At 41.9% G+C, this 22,046-nt stretch overlaps 1 protein-coding gene across 3 annotated transcripts; it reads right to left on the bottom strand.

Moving 5' to 3' along the window:
- Nucleotides 1-14,912: 14,912 nt before the first annotated feature.
- LOC136484319 (splicing factor U2af large subunit A-like) lies at nucleotides 14,913-20,918 on the bottom strand. 3 transcript variants are annotated; one of them, XM_066481569.1, is made up of 11 exons: nucleotides 20,604-20,918; nucleotides 19,651-19,934; nucleotides 18,418-18,534; nucleotides 17,964-18,037; nucleotides 17,210-17,286; nucleotides 16,933-17,034; nucleotides 16,766-16,851; nucleotides 16,231-16,306; nucleotides 15,999-16,137; nucleotides 15,631-15,698; nucleotides 14,913-15,535 (listed from the first exon to the last, which is right to left on the bottom strand). In XM_066481569.1, exons 1-11 carry the CDS (start codon nucleotides 20,787-20,789, stop codon nucleotides 15,401-15,403), a joined length of 1,344 nt encoding a protein of 447 aa, XP_066337666.1. In that variant the 5' UTR covers nucleotides 20,790-20,918; the 3' UTR covers nucleotides 14,913-15,400. The 3 variants fall into 3 exon arrangements, 2 of the variants coding, with proteins under 2 accessions (XP_066337666.1, XP_066337665.1); XM_066481568.1 differs by having other exon boundaries at nucleotides 14,933-15,535; nucleotides 16,231-16,851; XR_010765889.1 differs by having other exon boundaries at nucleotides 15,455-15,535; nucleotides 15,631-15,854; nucleotides 16,231-16,851.
- Between the last annotated feature and the right edge of the window lie 1,128 nt (nucleotides 20,919-22,046).

Below are 22,046 nucleotides of genomic sequence, written 5' to 3'. Positions count from 1 at the left end.
TATTGGGGGATATATATGTGATGGTACAATAGCAGCTACGCAGTGTTTAAAACTATTATTAGAGAGAAGGGAGAGAAGACTCGTTAGCTCAGAGCTGCATGTGAGGATATATAATGAGCGGAGAACCTCACTTCTCTTGCAACCTGAGAATGCAACCTGCCTGCGTGCTGTTCCCATGTCCCTAGTGCATGTGTTGAAATGATGCGGGATTGAGCTGGTTTAAGTCCATACATATCATCATTGCGAGGGGTTGGGAGCTTGTTGAAATAATATAAATTGAATTAAGTCAAATTTAGATTTGAATTATAAAACTAAAGTAAAACAAATCATATTTTATTTATAAAATCCAGTTGCATAATTATTATTCAAGTTAGAGTTTAAACCATGAAATTCCAGAGCTAGTGATATGATAAATATTTTTACTAATGTGTAAATTACGTCGTCACGAATCCAACACATCTTGAATGGATCGAATCGGAGCTAAAACGAATAAATTACGATTTAAACAAGATTTCCATTAGTAAAATAATAGATTAAATCTAATCACAAATTTTAAAAGTTGAAAACATAAGTATGAACATGTAGACAACGTAAATACGAACCTAACACAATTTGAATCGTTTTTTTTTTTGAATTTTGTACAAAGCCACACATCTCAATAAATCAATGCAAAGGCATGTATGCTCAACAATGTTGCTACACCCTATAATAAATTTTAATTTAATGAAAAATTATTTATTTTTCTATATTTCATGAGCACAAAAATAAAAAAATACAGAATTAAATCATTTTAGCTATATTTCAAAAGGAGCGAATTTGAGGGTGTTACAATTACCATTACCATACCTCGCTGAATTTTTATTAATTCGGCTCGAGCTAGAAGTAGCTGAATTATGAATAGGAGCATTAGCATATGGTGCTAAATTTTGAGAGTAATTGGCTAAATAATTGGCATTGTCATAGCCAATTCTCGTATTCATCGGCACGTCTTGGGTTGAAACCACATATTGTGAACTTATAACCGATGAATAAGGTATTGATCACAAAATTCTGTATTAGTAGTAACTATTTAATTTTCTTTATACAAGTATGGAATTAGTTATTTTTTCAACTTTACATACATTCTGTTGCAGCTCACTTGTGCTCATGTGCATCCTGACATGCTATAAGTTAATTACTGATATAATTATACACATAACTGTTATATCTGCATAATTGAGGGCAAGCTGTTTTGTTTTTAGTGATAGATTGTGTGACGATGATTGGTGTATATTGTGTGACGATGTACGGTTGAAACCTTCTTGCATGGAGCTAACGGACTCCACTTGGCCACTTCTTCCTTAGCGTGCGTTTTCTAGGAATGCGAGGGAGCTGAACGATAACTCCGATAATGATGGATCTGGCCACCAGAGCATCCTTGGGCTTGCTCTTGACGAGGAGACATGGCGAGTCTCTTAATCCACTAGCGCACGTTGCTGGCTATTAGCGACGTGCAAGCGCAGGTTCACATGCCCAGCGTGGTTTTCCATCCCTCTCTCTCTTGTCATGCCTGATAGTTGTTAATTGACGCTAGTTGAATACACAGATTTCCACACGCCATTCACACTGTTGGTTCATAATAGCACCAATACAAATGAAAGATAAGCCGACAGTAAAGATGTTTTCTGTGCTACTGCCTTCAGCATTTGAACCTCTTCCTACAGGCTGGTATTGATCACACGATGTTCTTTGTTAGAAGCAACTATTTAATTTTGTCTATACAAGAATGGAATTATTTACTTTTCTCAGCTTTCTTTGCACTTGTGCTGACGTGCATCCCCTTGCTCCGTCCTGCAGACCATGTTGTGGCTGGAGCATGGGCTCCGGAAAGCAAGTGTCACACATGGTTAATGGAAAGCAGCTCCAGCTCGGTGTCTCCAGCAGTGCAGAGCGCTATGAGGTTCCAGATCTTGGCATTTGGGCCCTCCACCTTCTTGGCTCAGCACTGATGAATTCCATCCAAGTCGACACCTTGTCTCCTGTGCCTTGGGCCTTGGCCTGAACCTTGGCTACCCAACAAGTCTATGCTCTGATGGGTGACTCAAGTCATCTGAACAATGAATTCTCCAGGATGTTAGTACGTGCAGATACTATGGGTGTCCGTGTAATCTCATCGTCTAGCCGAAGGCCCTTCCTGCAACAGACCGTTGAAACAGGGAAAAAACATCTTTCCTAGCTTCATTTGTCGCCTGTTTCCGTGATGCGTCCCATTTCCATAATGACCAAACTTGTATAGCCGAGCCTACCAGACTTTTATAAATATATAATATTTGTCTTGTCTAGATCTCGCCATACTGGATATGTGTTTTCGATATAGAATGCTAAACAAGGGTGTATGATCGATGCATAGGGCAGGGGATGTGACTCCAATATATGCAAAGGGCCGGCCTATATATAGTGAGAAGATAAAGGACTCATACTATCTAAACCAACTACTTACAACACGTGCAGGTGATGCAGATACAGGAAGAAAGCTCCGTTTACAAAAAAAAAAAAAAAAAAAAAAAAAAAAAAAAAAAAAAAAAAAAACTTCGTATTTTAGGTCTGCGTATGTCCAATGTATAAATTTTATTTATTGTTGTCTGGCCATCTTCCTCGCCTACTTTATATAGTGAATATGTACGAGGACATGAATACAATCATAACTTATCAGTCTAGGAAGCAGAGTCATTTTGTACGTGTGTTAACAACAGAGAGTTTAGATTAATTTCCTGTTTGCTTAGCTCTTGGCCATATACGAGGACATGAATACAATCATAACTTATCAGTATAGGAAGCAGAGTCATTTTGTACATGTGTTAACAACAGAGAGTTTAGATTAATTTCCTGTTTGGTTAGCTCTTGGCCCGAGCTGCCGAGTGCAGACAACATCCCTAGGCATCCGGTTTTACACATCTGAAGCTAAGATTTGTTGACACAAGAACTACTTGGCAGGCGCTCAACCAAACACGCTCTCTGTGTACTGGATTTTGGTGTTCCTCATCGTAACCATATTGATGGCTTTTGTGTTATTATTCTTATATTTGAATAGTTTATTTTCAAGTGACAGGTCTCTGCAGCATAGTTGGTACGTGCATACGTACTGTAGGGGAGTTTTTTGTAACTTAACCCATCTGAAAATGGATTCCTTCTTACCAACTAATAATCAACGTTTGAGCATGTCAAGATATATACATGGTCGTGTGTATCCAAACAGTATATTCTCAGTTGAGCAGGATTTAAACTTTTAAACATGTTCAAAGCTTATGGATATGAAGCAAATTAGATGTTATTGGTTGAGCTAAGTCTGAACTCAACCACACTTTCTGGTGCCCCAGAGTCCAAACGGCTAAGGTCCACTCTACACTCTGAGTGAACCACACCTACCACCATCCTACTTACGCTTTCATCCTTGCTTCACGTAAAAGATTAACCTGGAGATATTGGGATGAACTCTAGAAACTTTATATGTTGGTCTAAGCCGCCTTAAACAACCAAGGTGGGACTAAACCCCCACAATATCTCATTAACATGCACATGGCCCACCATGGGCCAAATTCTAAACTGGACTGGATGTGACACCTTTGATGTGTCTTTGATGGTATGCCGCCTAATCTAGGAGAAGCCTGGTCGATACAGAAGATTTTTACATTTTAGCTAAACACCACGGATTCGCTACCAACAACCAAAAGGAAGTAAGAAACAAGCACAGGCAGCCACACACTTGAGGCAGAGTACTGACCCTAAGCCGAGTCATAAGGAGATCTAGTGGCAGCAAAGATACACTTATCACTTACTAATATTTTGTCTTGGCTTACTCCAATTGTCTTTGTTCTCTGATGACTTGACTTTATTACATTTTTAAAAGAAAAAAAGACCAGCTTGTCCGCTTCATTCAGACCTGTATATGCACAAGCTTTCCATTTGTATGTCATAGTTGTATAGCGGCTTTATCAGTTTCTGCCAAGATTTTGGTCCACATCCAGAGTAATAGTTTGGGTTCAGCTACTGTGAACATGCATCTAGTGTCCAATAGATTGTAGCACAATAAGTTGTGGCGTGGCTAGCAAACATGTCAGCTACCAACTCATCATCCATTCAACAGCTGGTTTGATGATAGACACAAATATGCATACGAAAGGGAGCATGGACTCCGGAAAGCAGCTCCAGCTCGGTTTGTCCCATAGTGCAGACCGCTATGAGGTTCTGAATCATGGCATTCGGGCCCTCCACCTTCATAGGACAACACTGATGAGGTCCGTCCAAGTCGACACCGTGTCTCCCGTGCCTTGCGCTGATCCTTGGCCACCCAACAAGCGTCGGCTCGGATGGCTGACTCAAGTGATCTGAACCATGATGTTGGTACGTGTGGACACTATGGGTGTCCTTGTAATCTCATCGTCAAGCCACTCCCCTGTCTGCATCAGACCACTGAAACAGGGACAAACCATGTTTCTTAGCTTCAGTTGTTGCCTCTCTTTTCATGATGCGTTCCATTCCCATAATGTCCAAACCTGTACAGCCGAACCAACCAGACTTTCATAAATGGTAAACGAAGTCTTGTCTAGATCTCACCATACTGGATATGTTTTCTAGATAGAATGGTAAACAAGGGCTTATTTTACTTCAACCTCTTTTTGGACTCCTTCAAATACATAGCTGATGTCTCTTGATCCGAGCAAACTTAAAAGCTATCTTGATGATCTTGAATAAACCTCCCTTGAACCTCTAACCAAACCTCATTATTAAAGACTCTGAGTTTCTCTCACATCTTTGAGTGGGTTCCTATCACATCATTAACTTTCTTCAATCCAAACCTTCTTGTCATGCTTAGTATATCATTGGGATTTCCTGAGACTCTATAGAACCATCTGTGATTATTAGATATCTCATTCCTATGTCATCAATGCCTACTTGTCCTAGGTATGTTAAAGATTGGATTCCCAGCTGAGGATAGCTCGAATTGTAGAGCCATATTAACGAATGCATCCATTCCTCGTAGATGATCCAATAACTTATCAACAGAGCAAAGGATACTTACTCTGGCTTATGAAACCCTTAAGTGATATACATCCTCTGGGTACCACATTTCTTATCAGATTAACCGATTCTTCCAAATGAGAGCTAGAGAGCATAACTGAACTTCATATGGCACCATGAGCATTCGGACCCTTCTTAAATTCAACACGCTTGTCAATAGGTGGCGCTTGATGTGGGTTGTTCAACACACTTTGAGCAATAATCTATAATAACTGAGCCTGCATCATCAAAGCTTGCTCTATAGATGGGGGATTAGGTGGTGGTGGATTAGAATTGGCAGGATTCCTTCGGTCATCATGTGAAGCACTTCTCCTGGTAGCAACCATCACAGAGATAATCAATGCTTACAAATGAATGACTAGCATGTAAGAAACTTCATCTTGCAAATCCTTCACTTGGCTACCCCCCTTAAGAAAGATCAACTAGGGGACATAAAAAAGGTAGCTTGCACCTTCTTTCAGATGGGCTAACTAGTATCAAGACATTCTGACATCCCAATGATACTCTCGTGTATGGGCAAGAACAAGAAATCTGAAATTCCTTGCGAGCAGAAAAACAACAGCGCAGTAAAACAGCTGTAACTCTCATTCCATTAATCCAATGAAGTTCTAGCTTATACCGTTGGAAAGCTTATCAAATCCTCCACAACTTCCTTATAGAACACTTTTCCAAATTCCATGGTTCAGGTAGTCGAAACTAGTGCACAACAAAAACTGCTCCAGGTTTCAGACAGCATAGATGCATCGTCTTGTGATTTTCATAAATCCATAACCAAAATATCTATCAGGGTGACTCTTGTGGTCACAGAAAGATATCGAAGTCTAATATTGTCCAGAATTTTCCTATGATTTCTGAACCTCAAAAATCAGAGATATAAGCCAAAGAGGGCAGGTTGCGAGCTCGCGACGGCGGCTATGGTGATGGCATGACTAGAGCTCGGGTGGTGGCAGCGGCTGCTCCTAGGACTCGAGATGGAGGTGGCGGACACGGAGCTCAGCTTTTATGGGGGTGGTGAGACGTGGAGTGCACGGCAAGGCGGACAACGTCGCGGCGCCGGATTCTCAGCGGCGATGGTAGAGTCCATGTCGGGCACGAGCGGGAGGTAGGTGACGACGCTGACCCGTGGGTCCCGGGCATCAGACGGTGAGAGAACGGGGCCGGCTGTCAGCGATAATGAAAGGGGACTGTGACGCCTAAGAGGGGGGTGAATTAGGAAACTTAAAATTCAACTTCTAAACTATGGCCTCTTTTTCTATCCTTAGCAAAACCTATGCAAAAGATAAACTATCTAAATGTGCAACTACGATTTTGCTAGTGTGTTGCTATCTCTACCACAAAATCAAGTAATTCAAATAATATAAATGTGGAAGCTAAAGTGCAAGGTAGAGATACGCAAACTTCCGTCGACGACTCCAGTATTTTTACCGAGGTATCGAGAAGCACGCAAGCTTCCCCTAGTCCTAGTTGGAGCCTCTCGCAAGGAATCCCTCGCAAGGGCCAAGCTCCCGGTTGGGTAACTCCGTGGATAGCCTCGGGCCTTCCCCACGCGCAAGTGGGTCTCCAACGTGCCTTCCGGCAAGCCACTCACGGATGCTCCCCGCCGTCTTCATTATCAAGCTTCCAGCCAAAATGCCGTAGGCCTTGTTCCCTCCGATACACGGTGGTGGCCACACCACAAACACGGTTGATGTGATCTCGTAAGACTACAAGCCCCTCCGATGTACAACAATGGTGCGCACAAGCACCGAGTGTTAAGAGGTATGCAAACTAAACTAAACACTGGGCCTAAACCTAGAACAAGCGCATAAGCGGTGGTCTAATCAACCTAAGCACTTCGCAAAGCACCTACGCTAATCACCTAATGAAACACTAAGCACTATGCAAGTGGAGATAACTAAAATGATGTACAAGTACCCTTGATATGTTTCCTCAGCTCCACTATTGTCAAATGGCCGGTTGGGGGGTCTATTTATAAGCCCCACTAAGAAAGTAGCCATTGGGGATGAAATCCCGCTTTCTGCTACTAACCGGACGCTCAGGTCATCCTATTCGGACACGTCCGGTCATCCCGATCGTTAGAGCCATGATCAACTGATCGGACGCTGCCAGCGTCCGGTCACATGCCACCGGACGTGTTCGGTCGCAATTTCGACGCTCTGGAACCTTTCTGTACTCGATCGGACATTGAAGTCCTACGTCCGGTCGATTTGCCGCCAGCGTCCAATCAATAATGAACGTGTTGCCGGGATGATGAACAGTGTCATCGGTGCGTCCGGTCACTTTACTGTTCAGCGTCCGGTCGCTGCTTCTAACGCCTGCTGTAGCCGAGTCACTGATCAGAGTGTCCGGACGATCACCTTCCAGCGTCCGGTCGAGCACCTTCCAGTGTCCGGTCACCTTTGTGAGCTCGTTTCTTCATGATCTTACGTCCGGCTTGGTTCCTATCTTCGTGCTTGGACTTTACTTGATATCTTGGGTCTTCTCTTGTGCTTCTAGGGTCTTGCTTAAGGTGTTGATCGTGGGATCATCACATCGCCTTCATCCAAGTCACGTCTTGCACCCTATTGAACTACAAAATAATCACTTGTAAATTCATTAGTCCAATTTGGTTGTATTGGTCATCAAACACCAAAATCCAAAGTAAATGGGCCTAGGGTCCATTTTCCTTACAATCTTCCCCCTTTTTGGTGATTGATGACAACACGACCAAAGCAAGCAAATAATAATAATTTTGGAATTTAAAAAATATCTACCTGCTAGGATGCAATGCAATGGGCAAGATTATATCATGCTAAAAGATACTACTTGTAAAACTAAAAGATACCACTTGAGAACTTATCTTGCCCCTGCACATGTCCCCATGTGGTATTATGGATTTAAGCCTTGCTTTTGGTCCTACACATTTTTCCATTACATAGACTAATCCATAATCTACTATCATCTCCCTTTCTCGGACCATTACTACTTGTAAATTATTATGATCGTGCTTACTTTTGGTCCTACAAATTCTCCCCCTTTGGAATCAAACACCGAAAAGAAAGACATTAGTAGCACAATGGAGGGTCAAACTTTATGATCCTTTGTATGTGGAGTGGAATAGGTCATAAAATTTGACTCTCACATTACATAGACTAAGCTCCCTCTAAATATATGCATACATATGATGGAGGATGTAGTTTATGCATAATTCGCAAATTAATGCTCAAGGGAGTTTAATCTATATAATGCATGGAGAAAGCATATAAATACCAAAGTGAAATCAACATGATGATATCGGTTTAGAAATACCATGTGTAGAAACCAATTTGATTTATACCACTTGCGATAGGTGGTGGATATTTGAAGTATGATGCTTAACTTCGGGGACTCTATTTTCCTTGCAATGAGACTACTACACACATGATAAGCTTGAAAAGGTGTTAGTCTCAAAGCATCCAACTTATAGAGTAGCCTCCTCCTAAATTTGTGCACACAAATATGGAATACTTGTAGGAGACATGCACATTGATTTTAGAATAAAAATACCACATGAATGATGACATCACATGAATGTGAGAATCATTTTCGAAGGTGATATTCGGCAGAAATTATCTATAATTTGGACTTTGGCACATATTAGATGAACAATTGTAAAACAAACTATGTGCCGTGCTCATAAACAATTTAAACCATGTAGGTTTGCTCCAAGGGTCAAAAGTGAAACCGAGCAAGCCTACCATATTATTTACCTAGTGTATGCATGACAAAAGATTAAACATGCAAATACAAACCTAGGTATGAAAAGGAACTAAATGCTTAAAGATACCACTTGTAGAAAATTAAGTCTAGTTACCTAACATAGAAAGGGGAATTTGGATCCATAGTATTCACTAACCCACTTGGCAATGACTTTGTCGATAATGATGCACCCCATGAAATGCACCCATACTTTGCCAAGTCTCCAAATTCCCCGAAATCTATTGGACTTCTCACTTCCCTTTCGGGATCAAAACCTTCTTGGTGCTCTTCATGTTGGAAATGATCTCCTTTGGCACCCAAAAGCGTTTGACCCAATGTTTTCCTAAACGGTAAACGGTCTTTACACGGTCGCCCTTCGTTTAGCATTTAGGCTCTTTTTCACGGTGTTTAAACGAAGTTAAACTGTCTAAATAGTTTTGTACTTTTTAAAAAAATACATATAATTATATATGTGCATGTAAAAAATTAAGTATTCTAGCATTTATACATATTTATCCGAGTAAAAATCAATTATTTTGGTATGTATATATATTTATGCATGTGAAAAGAACCAAATATAGATATTTATGCATGTAACATATCAAGTGTACACATTTATAAATATAATAAACTTAAGTATACAAATTTATCCATACAAAACTAAACTAGATTTATCTCGTGTTCGCCTAAACAGCCATTTAAACAGTTGTTTAGCCCGTTTAATACAGTTTATCTCCGTTCCATTTAGACCATTTTTTTCCTGTTTTTTACCGTTTAAACGGTCAACCGTTTAATTTCCGTTTACCCCCTAAACAAAACAGTTTACCACCGTTTATCGTTTAGTGGCCGTTTAATCAGCTGTTTAGGCCGTTTAGGCGAACACTGGTTTGACGCCATTGTTGGCTTACATGTTCACCTTGATGGCCACCACCTTGTCATTTTTCATCTTTTTAACAAGTATGGTGTGGAGGTCTTCTTGTCCACCTTGTTGGTGTAGGTGTTGGAGAGCTTGCTTGTTTGTTTTTTCTCTTTCTTCTTCGCTCCTGCCCCATTCTTCACCTTGCACTCATAGGACTTGTGGCCTTCCTTGTGGCATACGTAGCAAACCACGGTTTGTCCTTCATCAAGCTTCTTCACTCCCTTGATGGTGTTATCTTGATGAAGTTGGGTTTGCTTCATCTTGCCTTTCACTTGAGTCAAGTCCTTGGTGAGGTGAGCCACTTCTTGCTTGAGTTGCTCGTTCTCCTTTGCAACATCTTATGTGCATGTATCTACAAGAACTTTCTCAACACAAACTTGGTTGCACAAGGGTGAGTCTAAACATAATCATCACAAGAAGTAGAGGCACCCTTTTTAGACATGTTAAATATATAACTTTTCTTTTTAGGTGCCTTAGTGAGGGTTGTACTGACAGCTTCAAGATTAGTCACTTTATTAGTTAGCTCATCACAATATTTGCACATGGTTTCTATTTTAGCAAGTAAACTTTTATAAGCATCTTGTGAGCTAGCTAACTTTTCTTTTCATTTTTCATTTTTCTTTACAAGTTGCTCATCATTGATTGTGCATGCATTTGTTGTTGCACTAGCCTCAAGTTGCTCAATTTTAGTAGATAGTTCAATATTAAGATTAGCAAATATCTTATATTGTTCAAGCAAGGTTTTATATGCTTCTTGTGAACTATCTAGCTTTTTTTTAATTTTTTGAGCTTCTTTTGTTGACTAGTGCAAACTTTAGCATAGTTAAGATTTTGTTGCACAATTTTATCATAAGAAGGCATTTCATCATAACTATCACTCTCACTAGAGGATGAGCTTTTGTTACCTCGTGCCATAAGGCACATACGAGAAGAGCTTGATAATGAGTGCTTGTGACTTCGCCTCTTATGATGGTCTCCTTCTTCACTTGAAGAATCATCCCATGACCTTATTGATGTGAGGGCTTAGTTCTTGCATGCCTTCTTCTTTGTGTTGGGTGTGGGCTTGTTTGGATAAACTTCTACAAAGTGTCCCAACTCATCGCATCCATAGCATCCTCTCTTTCTTTGCTCATTTCTTTGATTGGTAAAAATGAGATCTTGAATTTGGATAGGCACACCCTTGACATTGAGCCTTTGGATCATCTTCTCCGCCTTGTTGATGAATTTGATTGATTCTTCATCAAGGTCAGAGGTGGAGGAGGAAGATTGATCATCATCACTTGAATCTTCGTCATCATCATCATCGTCCTCATCTTCTTCTTCATCTTCACTTGAGGAGCTTGAGCTTGAGCTTGTCTCAACTTGCTTGCCCTTCATCTTTTTTTTCACTACATGCGAGAGCTTTGCCTTTGCTTGATGAAGAGGCTTCTTCTTGACCCATCTTGCGTGAAATTTCAAATGCCACTATCTTGTCAATGACTATGGCAGAGATCATGGTGCTCAAGTCCTGCATATTGTGAAGGATGATGATGATGCTTGCATATTCCTTTTGTGGTAGCACAGAGATGATCTTCCTCACAATGTCCGCATCATTTAGCTTTGTTAATCCTATTGAATAGAGCTCATTGATAATTAGATCCAAATGAGAATACGTATCACGAACAAGCTCATCATCATTCATTGTAAAGGAATCATAATTTTATTTAGCTAGACGATGTTTTTGCTCACGAACATTAGATGTGCCGTCATGGAGCTCTTGAAGTTTTAACTAAATTTCATGTGTCGTATTTAAAGTGAACACTTGGTTAAACACATCCATGCTAAATGATTCAAACAAGCAATTTTTAGCTCTAGTATTGAAATGAATTTCCTTTTCTTCACTCTTCGTGGGTTTATCGGGATTCTTAATGGGTTTTATCCCGTCACGAGTGACTCTCCAAACACCCAAATCAACCGCCTCAAGGTGGCAAGCCATTCGAGCTTTATAATAGGGGAAGTTAGTGCTGTCAAAGTGCGGAGGCCTAGAGGTATCCATCCCAACCGCTCTAAATAGCATCGGCTCAACGGCGGTTAAGCCAAAGGTCCAAATTGAGCCAACCTGGCTCTGATATCACTTGAAAGGGGACCGTGACGCCTAAGAGGGGGGTGAATTAGGCAACTTAAAATTCAACTTCTAAACTATGACCACTTTTTCTATCCTTAGTAAAACCTATGCAAAAGATAAACTATCTAAATGTGCAACTATGGTTTTGCTAGTGTGTTGCTATCTCTACCACAAAAAAGAAGTAATTCAAACAATGTAAATGCGAAAGCTAAAGAGCAAGGTAGAGAAACGCTAACTTCTATCGACGATTCTGGTATTTTTACCGAGGTATCGAGAAGCACGTAAGCTTCCTCCAAGTCCTCGTTGGAGCCCCTCGCAAGGAATCACTCGCAAGGGCCAAGCTCCTGGTCGGGTAACTCCGTGGATAGCCTCGGGCCTTTCCCATGCGCAAGTGGGCCTCTGACGTGCCTTCCGGCAAGCCTCACTCGGATGCTCCCCGACGTCTTCACTATCAAGCTTCCAACCGAAATGTCGCGGGTCTTGTTCCCTCCAGTACATGGTGGTGGCCACACCACAAACACGGTTGGTGTGATCTCGCAAGACTACAAGTCCTCCGATGTACAACAATGGTGGGCGCAAGCACCGAGTGGTAAGAGGTATGTAAACCTCACTAAACACTAGGCCTAAACCTAGAGCAAGCGCATAAGCGGTGGTCTAATCAACCAAAGCACTTCACAAAGCACCTACGCTAATCACCTAATGAAACACTAAGCACTATGCAAGTGGAGATCACTAAAATGATGTACTAGCACCCTTGATATGTTTCCTCAGCTCCACTACTGTCAAATGGCCGGTTGGGGGGTTCTATTTATAAGACCCACTAAGAAGTAGCTGTTGGAGATGAAATCCTGTTTTTCTGCTACTGACCGGACGCTCATGTCGTCCTGATCGGACGCGTCTGGCCGTCCCGACCGTTAGAGCCATGATCAACTGATCGGACGCTGCCAGCGTCCGGTCACATGCCACCGGACGCGTCCTGTCGCAATTTCGCCGCTTTGGAACCTTTCTGTACTCGATCGGACGCTGTAGTCCTGCGTCCGGTCGGTTTGCCGCCAGTGTCCGGTCAATATTGAACGTGTTGCCAGGATGATGAACAGTGCCATCGGTGCGTCCGATCGCTGCTTCTGACGCCTGCTGTAGCCGAGTCACTGATCGGAGCGTCTGGTGGATCACCTTCCAGCGTCCGGTCGATCACCTTCCAGCGTCCGGTCACCTTTGTGAGCTCGTTTCTTCACGATCTTGCGTCTGGCTTGGTTCCTATCTTCGTGCTTGGACTTTGTTTAATATCTTGGGTCTTCTCTTATGCTTCTAGGGTCTTGCTTAAGGTGTTGATCATGGGATCATCACATCGCCTTCGTCCAAGTCACGTCTTGCACCCTATTGAACTACAAAACAATCACTTGCAAATTCATTAGTCTAATTTAGTTGTGTTGATCATCAAACACCAAAATCCAAAGTAAATGGACCTAGGGTCCATTTTCCTTACAGAAAGCACACGGGGAGAGAGGCGGGGACGCGGCCTGCGCAGCACAAGCCATTGGTTGGCTTGCTGGGCCGGCCCATGAGCGGAGGCGCGGGGAACAAGGGCACGAGCGACGCGGTGCTGGGCCGTCTGCTGGGATGGGCCGTGGGAGAGGGAGAGCGGAGTAGGCCGGGCCAAATTGAGAGAAGGAAAGGATCTTTCTTTTTCTTTTTCAAAGCTTATTTCAAATCTATTTTCAAAAACTATTTGAATTGGTTTGAACTTTGAACCAAAACCACTCAGGACAAAGAAACAAATGCACCAGCATGTATGCAAAATAGTGTTGCTACACCTTATGGTAAATTTTAATTTAATAAAAAAATTATTTTCTATGTTTTATGAGCACAAAAATTCAAAATTAAATCTTTTTAGTTATATTTTAAAAGAAGCAAATTTTAGGGTGTTAGGGCAGCGCGGCACGGCAGTGCCCAAGTGCGACAACCAGGAGGCGGCGGAGGCTCGGTGGCGCGGTGCAGGTTTGGTCGAGCACGAGCTGGTTGCGGGAAAAATGGGAATCGTGGGATTATTAGTGGGCTATGGGCGGTTGTGGGCCGGTGGAGTGTGGACCTGGACACGCCAGGCGCGCTGGACGGTTGTCGGACCTGGCGAGGCTAGCTAGCTGAGTCGGACTATTGAATATACCACTCAAGTACTGATTATTATTCAGTACATAGGGTAATATAATATATATATATATATATATATGGAGATTATATTCAGTAGCCAGCTACAAAATAAGTTATGTTGTAGCCACCTCAATTTACGATAATTTTATATACTAATTTACGATAATGTCAATACATATTTACGATAGTTGGGTTACTATAACACATGAGGATATTTACCATAACGTTATAGTAAACCACTTAATAAGAAGTTACTATAATCTCGTAAATTAACATAGTAATTATCGTAACTCAAAATGGCTACAGAATAAATTATTTTGTAGCCTACAGGGTAGTGTGTGTGTGTGTATATATATATATATATATATATACACACACACACACATGGTAGCTTAATAAGCCGTCACGTCTCTCTAGTTATTGTGTTCTTCTCCAACATCCATATATGAATTTGCGATGCTGCAGAGCAGCTTTACAGTGGGAACGAGTGGTATCGGGAGAAGAGCAATTCGCTGAACACGACGCCGTGGATGTTTGTGGTAGCTCTAACGGTTCTTTCTCTTCTCATCTTTGTTGCCATCTCGAGACTGTTTGGGTGTGCCAATGGAAACCCAAACGTAAATGAAATTGACCTGCGAACGTTACCGGCGGGAATGAATTTAAACTAGCCGGCGAATGAAACTGTTTACGTTTGCGTTACTGTACGAGAAACCAAACAGCTCGTTAGTGGTACCTGCTGATAACGCAGCAACCTCTGTATTGTTGTAGCTTCAGTGCTCGTCGACAATGGCAATGTCTAGAATTTTGAAGAACCAACCACGGACTGTGATCTCCTAGGTGCAAGTTTTTGGTCATCTGTTGCTAGGGAAAGAAAAACAATGCATTTTCTAGACCACAAACAGTGCAAGACAAAGGTTTGGACCACACATTCGTTAACGGACCATGAAGATGTGATTTTGGGCCAGTATCAGTGGCACAATACATTATCATTATTAACCAAAGAACCAGCTCCTGGAAAGTGTTATGAACAGGACAATTATGTTCTCTATTTTATTTTTCAGAACTACGAATGTACAAACTTCAGATAAAACGCCCAATCCAGCATACAGATATTCGATATTTCCTCAGCAGCAGCAGCATATTTTATACTGGAGCCATACGTCCCCTCATGTCTTTCCATCTCAGCACAGTACCACAATGGCACCTGTTAATTTGAGCAAACAGTGCACCAAGGATAAACAACAACTGAATTCATCTTAGCTGTCCTAGCAGTACACATCATCCGACTAACTGCTCTGCACGAAACTTATCACTTATATATAGACTGGTTCAGCACGAAACTCAACTAGATAAGATTCAAATCCAATAGGAATAACTGCTCTCGTTCTATCAAAAATTTAAAAAAAATACCACATTGTGTGGTGCAACTGCAACTCTAGAATAGGTTCTACAACTCAGTCGAACTGCTCAGCGGCGAACTTGTCCTCAGGGTAGAACACGGCCACCACCTGGTTCCCGCCGAATTTCCGCCCATGCATACCCGTCTTCGCTTTGGTTGAGCCCTCCACATCTGCATATTCCAAAAACACCTGCAGTGCAGCAAAAACTCATGAATCAGGATGCGTGCCAGTATTATCCAAATGCTGTCAAGAATAAAAGATCAAAGGAAAAATGAAAACACTACCTTTCCAACACCAGCAACAGGAGCACCGCTGGGGTCAGGCCGTGGAATTACAACTTTCACCAAGTTACCTGTCCAAGTGTTAGTGAGTACATATATAGACAAGAGACTAATAATATAATGATTAATCAAGCTCAAAAGAATAGTGTCTTCTGTGGGTTAAGGCCCGATTGCCAATATTGCATAGGGTCGTACTATTAAACACTCTGCAATGGCATTATGTGGGACTACAAAAAAGACACACAAAAGACAAAAACACAAAAGGAAACCAATTCAGTAACTGAGGGTAGGCAATCATAATCATAACAGCAGAATGTAAAAGCTTTTAAAACAAGGAGGGTAAGAGAAGTCGATGGGTCTCGTGCAGTTACCATATTTGCGTCCTTCTTCCCTCATGTCCTCAACAATGTCATCATATTCCTCATCATCTCTCAGTTCATCTGCTGTCACTACCTGTGTCAGGCATACAACTTTTGTTGGCAGGGCACCTCCAACTTGGTATACGAGTTTCTGTTCACAAAGATTCCAGTCAGAATTGAAACAATAATAATATAGACATTGTCATTATTCTTCTAAAATAAGTCTAAAAGTGCTTGCTTGTACCTGCATTTGCACCTGCTGCTGTGCCTGCAACAGGATGCTTTCTTGCTCTGGCCTAGGCTGAGACGCTCCTTGGTTTGCCCGCCTAACAGTAAGAGTCTTGTCTCCCATCTTGATGCCATTAAGAGCAGCACAGGCAATGTCAGTAACATTAAGATCCTGGTACACACAGAAGGCATATCCCTTCGAATTACCAGTTTCTCTATCCTTCACAAGATCAAATCCACGCAGAGGTCCAAAGGACTCGAGCAACTCCCGCACTTGGGCCTCAGTGAAGTAATATGGTAGACCACCTACAAAGATCCGGTCTGGGCCTTCCAATCCTCCAGAAGAGCCAGGTGTTAAGCCAACAGCAGCAAGATTGAGATTCGGATTTGGCTGGCTCGGACCCAGAGCAGCTGCTAGGGAAGGATTGTAGTCCGTTGGCCTTCTAACCTTGACGGGTGCTCCCTCAAACATTATGCCATCTAAGGCCATTGCATTGCTTGCTTCCTCCACAGATCTCATCTCCACAAAAGCAAATTTCTTGTCATGGTTTATGTAGACATTAAGAACAGCATCACCTGGACCAGCTGTGTTTCCTCCAATAGCAGCCATAACTCCATTGAAGAATATGGCAACGGTCTGTATGAAATAATGAACTGGTAAGGATATAGAAGATCAAATAGGAACAAGTGAAAAAAAAAAAGCTATCCAAGTAATTACCTGCTCATTAGCAGTTGGAGGAAGTCCACCCACATAGACACGCCGAGCATGTCGCGTAGCCTGTTGTGTCATGGCTTGTGGTTGAATAACAAGGGGGTTCAACTGATGCAAGGCAAGCAAAATTAGAAAGCAACAAACATGATCAAATAATAGAAGATACAAGTGTCCAAGAAACAAGGACAGTTGATTATCAAATTTGGATGCCAGATCATGACAGAATGACCATTCATGGTTGAAGCTCAAATTAAAAAACCCAAAAAGGAAACACATAGATTACCTGTCCAGCAGCCAAATTATACAAGTTTGGAAGCACCCCAACACCGGTAATAGGAGCAGTGACACCAGGAAGCTGACCTGCAATTCATCAACAGAAGAATTTAATAAAATGATGATGAAACTAGCTTAGCAAAAGATATTGTATAGAACAAAATAATAGAAAACCACCATTGCTAAAAAGCCTACATAGAAAACCATATTTTCCCCTCAAAACTCCAATCAGCTGTAGCATATTGTTTCAAGAAAATCAAACTATGAAACTACCAAAAATGTAACACATGCTGATATGAAGACGAACAAGATATCAAACCAGAGAGTGTCCTCGTACATTAAAGCTACAGCAGTCAGCTCAATCCATTGGCAGCAGATGACAAAGTGGGCCAAGGTTGCCTTCTAACCCATATACATAAACAACAAAAAAAACAAACACCAAGAAGAACAAACAAGAAAAAGTTTACTCAGATTCAGTCATCAGGCTTAATAAAATGAAATTAGTTCTTCTATACAGAAGAAATCTGATTCCTAACAAGGATAACTCTTTGTGGAGACAGTTCAGATTAATGCCAAACTCACTAAAGAATCTTAGGCATAATAAAGTTCAGTACCTTATCAGAACCACTAGTTTATATATTAACATTGATATATAAAGCTTAAAGAACAATTTAAATATCATTTTTATTAATTTGTATGCATATTAACTAATCATAGATGAGTAATTCCAATTATGGATAAATATATGTAAAGAAGAATCATACCAGGGATAGCACCAGCAGCAACAATAGGAAGTGCCTGTTGTGGAGGTGCTTGATCAAAACCACTCACGCGCTTGCTGTTCAAGACAACAGATGCTAGCAAGTAGATAAACAACAGAACAACACAGTACAGCAGACAGATAGTACAATAAGACAATAAGGACAACCATTCTTTTGAAATGAATATATCATGCCCAGAAAGAATAGCATCAACAATACAATGCATCACTTATACATGTCTGAATTTTGAAGCAACAAATAAACATATACATATAGCAATTGAAAAATGCTCGCTGCAGAGTCAGTTTTCCAACATGTAAAAAAGTGGAGATAATAACTAGTGATGGAAAATGCATTTCATCAAAGATATCAAATCACAAGACAAGTTGTGTATTCACTGGGTCCAGGTAAACCAAAAGTAGGATCAGCAACAAAAAAGTGAACTTATAGCATTTACCTCTTCGATCGAGACCGTGAACGAGATCTAGATCTGCGGTCACGGTCACGACTCTTAGAAGGGGAGGGGGAGCGATGCCTACGATGGCCATCTCTGTCACGATCATGATCTCTTCTCCTGCATTAGCAAAAAATACATCATATCTTAACAGCAGACAATAGTATTTTTTTTGCAATAGATATATAATAATATCAAGGCATAATGTCTCCTTTCCTTTAAATATATTATTTTCAACTTCATAGTTTCGGCATCGTAATATAGAACACTTTGAAATCATAGCTTTGCTACAAAATCTTTGCAGTTTTAAGAACAAAGCTGACTAAAGAAAGTGAAACAATTAGCTAAAAGTTAGCCATATACTATATTGTTATGTTGTCTCAGTCTCTCAGATAAGAGACAATTCAGAAAGCCAATAATAAACACTCAAGCAGTAGGTGACTAGGAAAAGAAGAGTGTTCCAGTGACTAAGAGATTTTAATTACATTAGGTGCCATGCAAGCATGTCACAGTTTTTCTGAAAACCACTGCAACTTTAAAACCTAGATTACAAGGTAAAAATATTGCACCAATTTCCAGAATCCCTTGAAACTAGCAGAAGTAAACTACCAAGACAGAATCAGAATATAATTCATGTTTTGGTATGCTCAGATGAGAGCCAACAAATACAACACAAAGTCACTAATAAACACCTCAAGTGGTGCATGACTATGGAACTGCAAAGAGTTCTAGTTACTAAGTTTTTCAAAAAATTAGGCAGCTTAGGAATATCAAGGAATACCACTAACAGACTGATTTTGGCACTGATCTAGCTCCAAGATTCAGGTTGGATGTGTCAGTTTGCTGACTAAATTAAGTTGTAGAAATATTATAAATGCCTAATAAACTAGTATATATAAGCAAAATGGTTCACCTAAATGATCTCAGCATACTCCAGCTCCAGATCAAGATTTCTTGGAGCTACAAATATCTAGATCTAACAAATCTGTGTCTTTCTTGGAGCTGGAGGTCTAGCTTGCGAAACCCAGAAACTATTTACTAGACAACTAAAAGAGCATGCGAATAATATGTTCTCACAGTTTTCCAAATATCCTGAATGTGGCCCATCAAGTTAGGTGGCTACTTGTTACAAAATTCCCAATTCAGTAACTAGTTTAAAACAAGCAAAAAGTAAATCATCAAATGTCAAAGCAGAAGAAAAATATGCAAAAGTAAGCTGCACATACAACCCAGTACCTCTCAGAATCATGGCTCCTGCGACGGTCACGATCATCACGGTGACGGTCACGGTCATCAGAACGATCACGGTGTTCCCTTCTCTCGCTGCGCTCACGACAGTCCCTGTGGTGGCGATCACGATCTCTGTCCCTGTCACCTCTTTCACGATCCTTATCCCTGTCTCGGCCCCTCTCCTTTTCTCGGCCACGATCCCTGTCGCGCTCCCTGTGCTTGCCCTTGTCACGTTCTCGGTCCCTTTCTCGAGATTTGGAGGAACCACTGTCATGTGATTGTGTCTCGTGCTAGAGAAAAAGAAATAATTCAACAAGTCAGGTGGCTGTAATTATGAACACAAACAACAAAAACTGTAATAACTGTAAACCATGGTACTAAGCAGGTACAAAGGTTGGCAAAGATTGACACAGCTCCATCAGTCCACAAGCAGCAAAAACTAATACAACTATAGGTCAAAAGAAAATGCACCTAGCACTTAGTCAAAAGAAGCCTTAACCGGCCAGCAATCAAGTGCCAACATGCGGCTCACTTCATATGCTAATCTGCACAACACGAACTATGAAACATAAACATAGATTGCAGAATAAGATGATATATTATAATAAGCAGAGGTAAGTTGTACAGGTAATCTCAAGACTGACAGAAACAGAAGATTTCCTATCATAATTGATAAGCATTGGGCATCTAACTTCACTAACCCACATGAATTCGTACAGAACCATCACTTCACCAACCAGTTTTTAATTTTATTTGCAAACCACCAGTTGAAATCACAGGCTAGCAATAATAGCCGCTGCTCCCACTAGACATCGAACCCATAACGCCCCAACAGAACAAATACATCCGACACATCGGATCTATCCCTCTAGAGCCCACATCGAACTCGAACTCCCACAGATCGCGTCATCGGTCGGCACCTAACTACAGGGCATCGGATCGGGGGCACGCGCACGAACCTGGGGCTGGGAGGAGCGGCCGTCGGCGTGGTCGGAGAACCCAGCGGGCTTGCTGTCGGCGGGCGGCGAACCCCCAGCGGCAGGCGCGGCGGCGGGGGCGGCGTACTCGGCCTGCGCGTAGCCGCCCTCGGCCGCGGCCGTGGCCGTGTCGCCGTTGCCCTGGTAGCGCTCGTCGTACTCGGCCATCTCACGGCGGCGGCGGTTCGGGTTGGGGACAAAAAAAATTTCGAAAATCTAGCTAGCTACTAGGGTTTGGCTTGGTAGGTTTGGTTGGGTCGCGTGCGTGGGGGCGGAGGCGGATTTGGAAGGAGGAGCACAAGAGGGGGAACGGGTCGGGTTATTTACGGGTACGGCGCGCGCGGGGCCGTGGCGGAAGCGGGAAGGCGGTGGCGCCTGGACGCTGGGCCCGGGGGAGTTCGATGCGATCTGCGGTTGTCGCTGACGCGTGGGGCCCGTAGCGCGTGGGAGCTTTTTTTTTGGTGTTTTTTTTAGGGAAAAAAATGGGCGTGGGAGCTCGGGCCGGTTTCGGCGTTCTAGTTGGGCTTGCTGGTCGCCCGGGCCGTTTCTGCGTGCGCGGGCTCGCAGGCCGCGGAATGACTGACATGGCAGGCTTTCGGTCTCGTGTTCGGCGTCTTGGGCTCTGGCGAGGCTGGATCTATATGCCTCGTATAGCCCTATAACATGGAAAAAGCCCACGTTTTAATAATATACTAAACATTTTTTACTCACAACAAATCTCAAAACCGTTCCAATTACTTAGTTTGGAATGGTGTTGAAGGTGTTAATACCTTTTTCAGTTAAAAATTTCGGTAAATGTTTGATAAGGTTTTTCTACCCCATAAAGTATATCCAGTCTTTCCGAAATTTTAAAAGAAAAATCTAAGGATAGATAATGGTAATACCAAATCCAAATAAAATATTTCAAGCTCTTGAAAAATATCTCTAGATGCTTGAAAAATGAATTCAGCTATAGGAAAATGGAAAAAATATCATAAAAAATCTAGAAAAATCCCTAAAACTTGCTATGAATGAAAACTTACACCATTTAACCACATCAAGACCGGACATCATCATGCCTAGTGTATGCATGTGTGCTAGATTTCTAGACTCTCATTTGAGCGTGGTGGAAAGAGTTTTGAGGTACTTGAAGCATACACCTAATATTGGATTGTGTTATCCTAGACTGGGTTAGCAGGGGGATTAGGCAAGAGCATTCTTAGTTGTTGCCCTTGCTTTCAGCTGGGTTCGTCGCTCTCTGTTCCGACACGTGAACTCCGAGGACATCATATGGGAAGTGGACACGTGGATCCCGTCTTCGTATTGGAACCTGGTAGGATGCAGACGCGTGCTTCGAGTGGAGGATGATTCTATCAAAAGCAGACACGTGAGCAGGGATCGGACGCAGGCACGTGGATACGGTCTTCGTATCGGAACCAAGTAGGA

The sequence above is a fragment of the Miscanthus floridulus genome, chromosome 9 (genome assembly GCF_019320115.1).
Source record: "Miscanthus floridulus cultivar M001 chromosome 9, ASM1932011v1, whole genome shotgun sequence".
NCBI classification, from domain to species: domain Eukaryota; kingdom Viridiplantae; phylum Streptophyta; class Magnoliopsida; order Poales; family Poaceae; genus Miscanthus; species Miscanthus floridulus.
The sequence above is the reverse complement of the archived record's forward strand: the minus strand, read 5'-3'. Positions and strand labels throughout refer to the sequence as shown.

Coding starts and splice junctions, on each gene's coding strand:
- LOC136484319 (XM_066481568.1), bottom strand. CDS start 20,789: ATGGCCGAGTACGACGAGCGCTACCAGGGCAACGGCGACACGGCCACG. Junction 19,935..20,603: donor GCCGCTCCTCCCAGCCCCAG/GTTCGTGCGCGT, acceptor CTTTTTCTCTAG/CACGAGACACAATCACATGA. Junction 15,536..15,630: donor CTGTTGCTGGTGTTGGAAAG/GTAGTGTTTTCA, acceptor GCTGCACTGCAG/GTGTTTTTGGAATATGCAGA.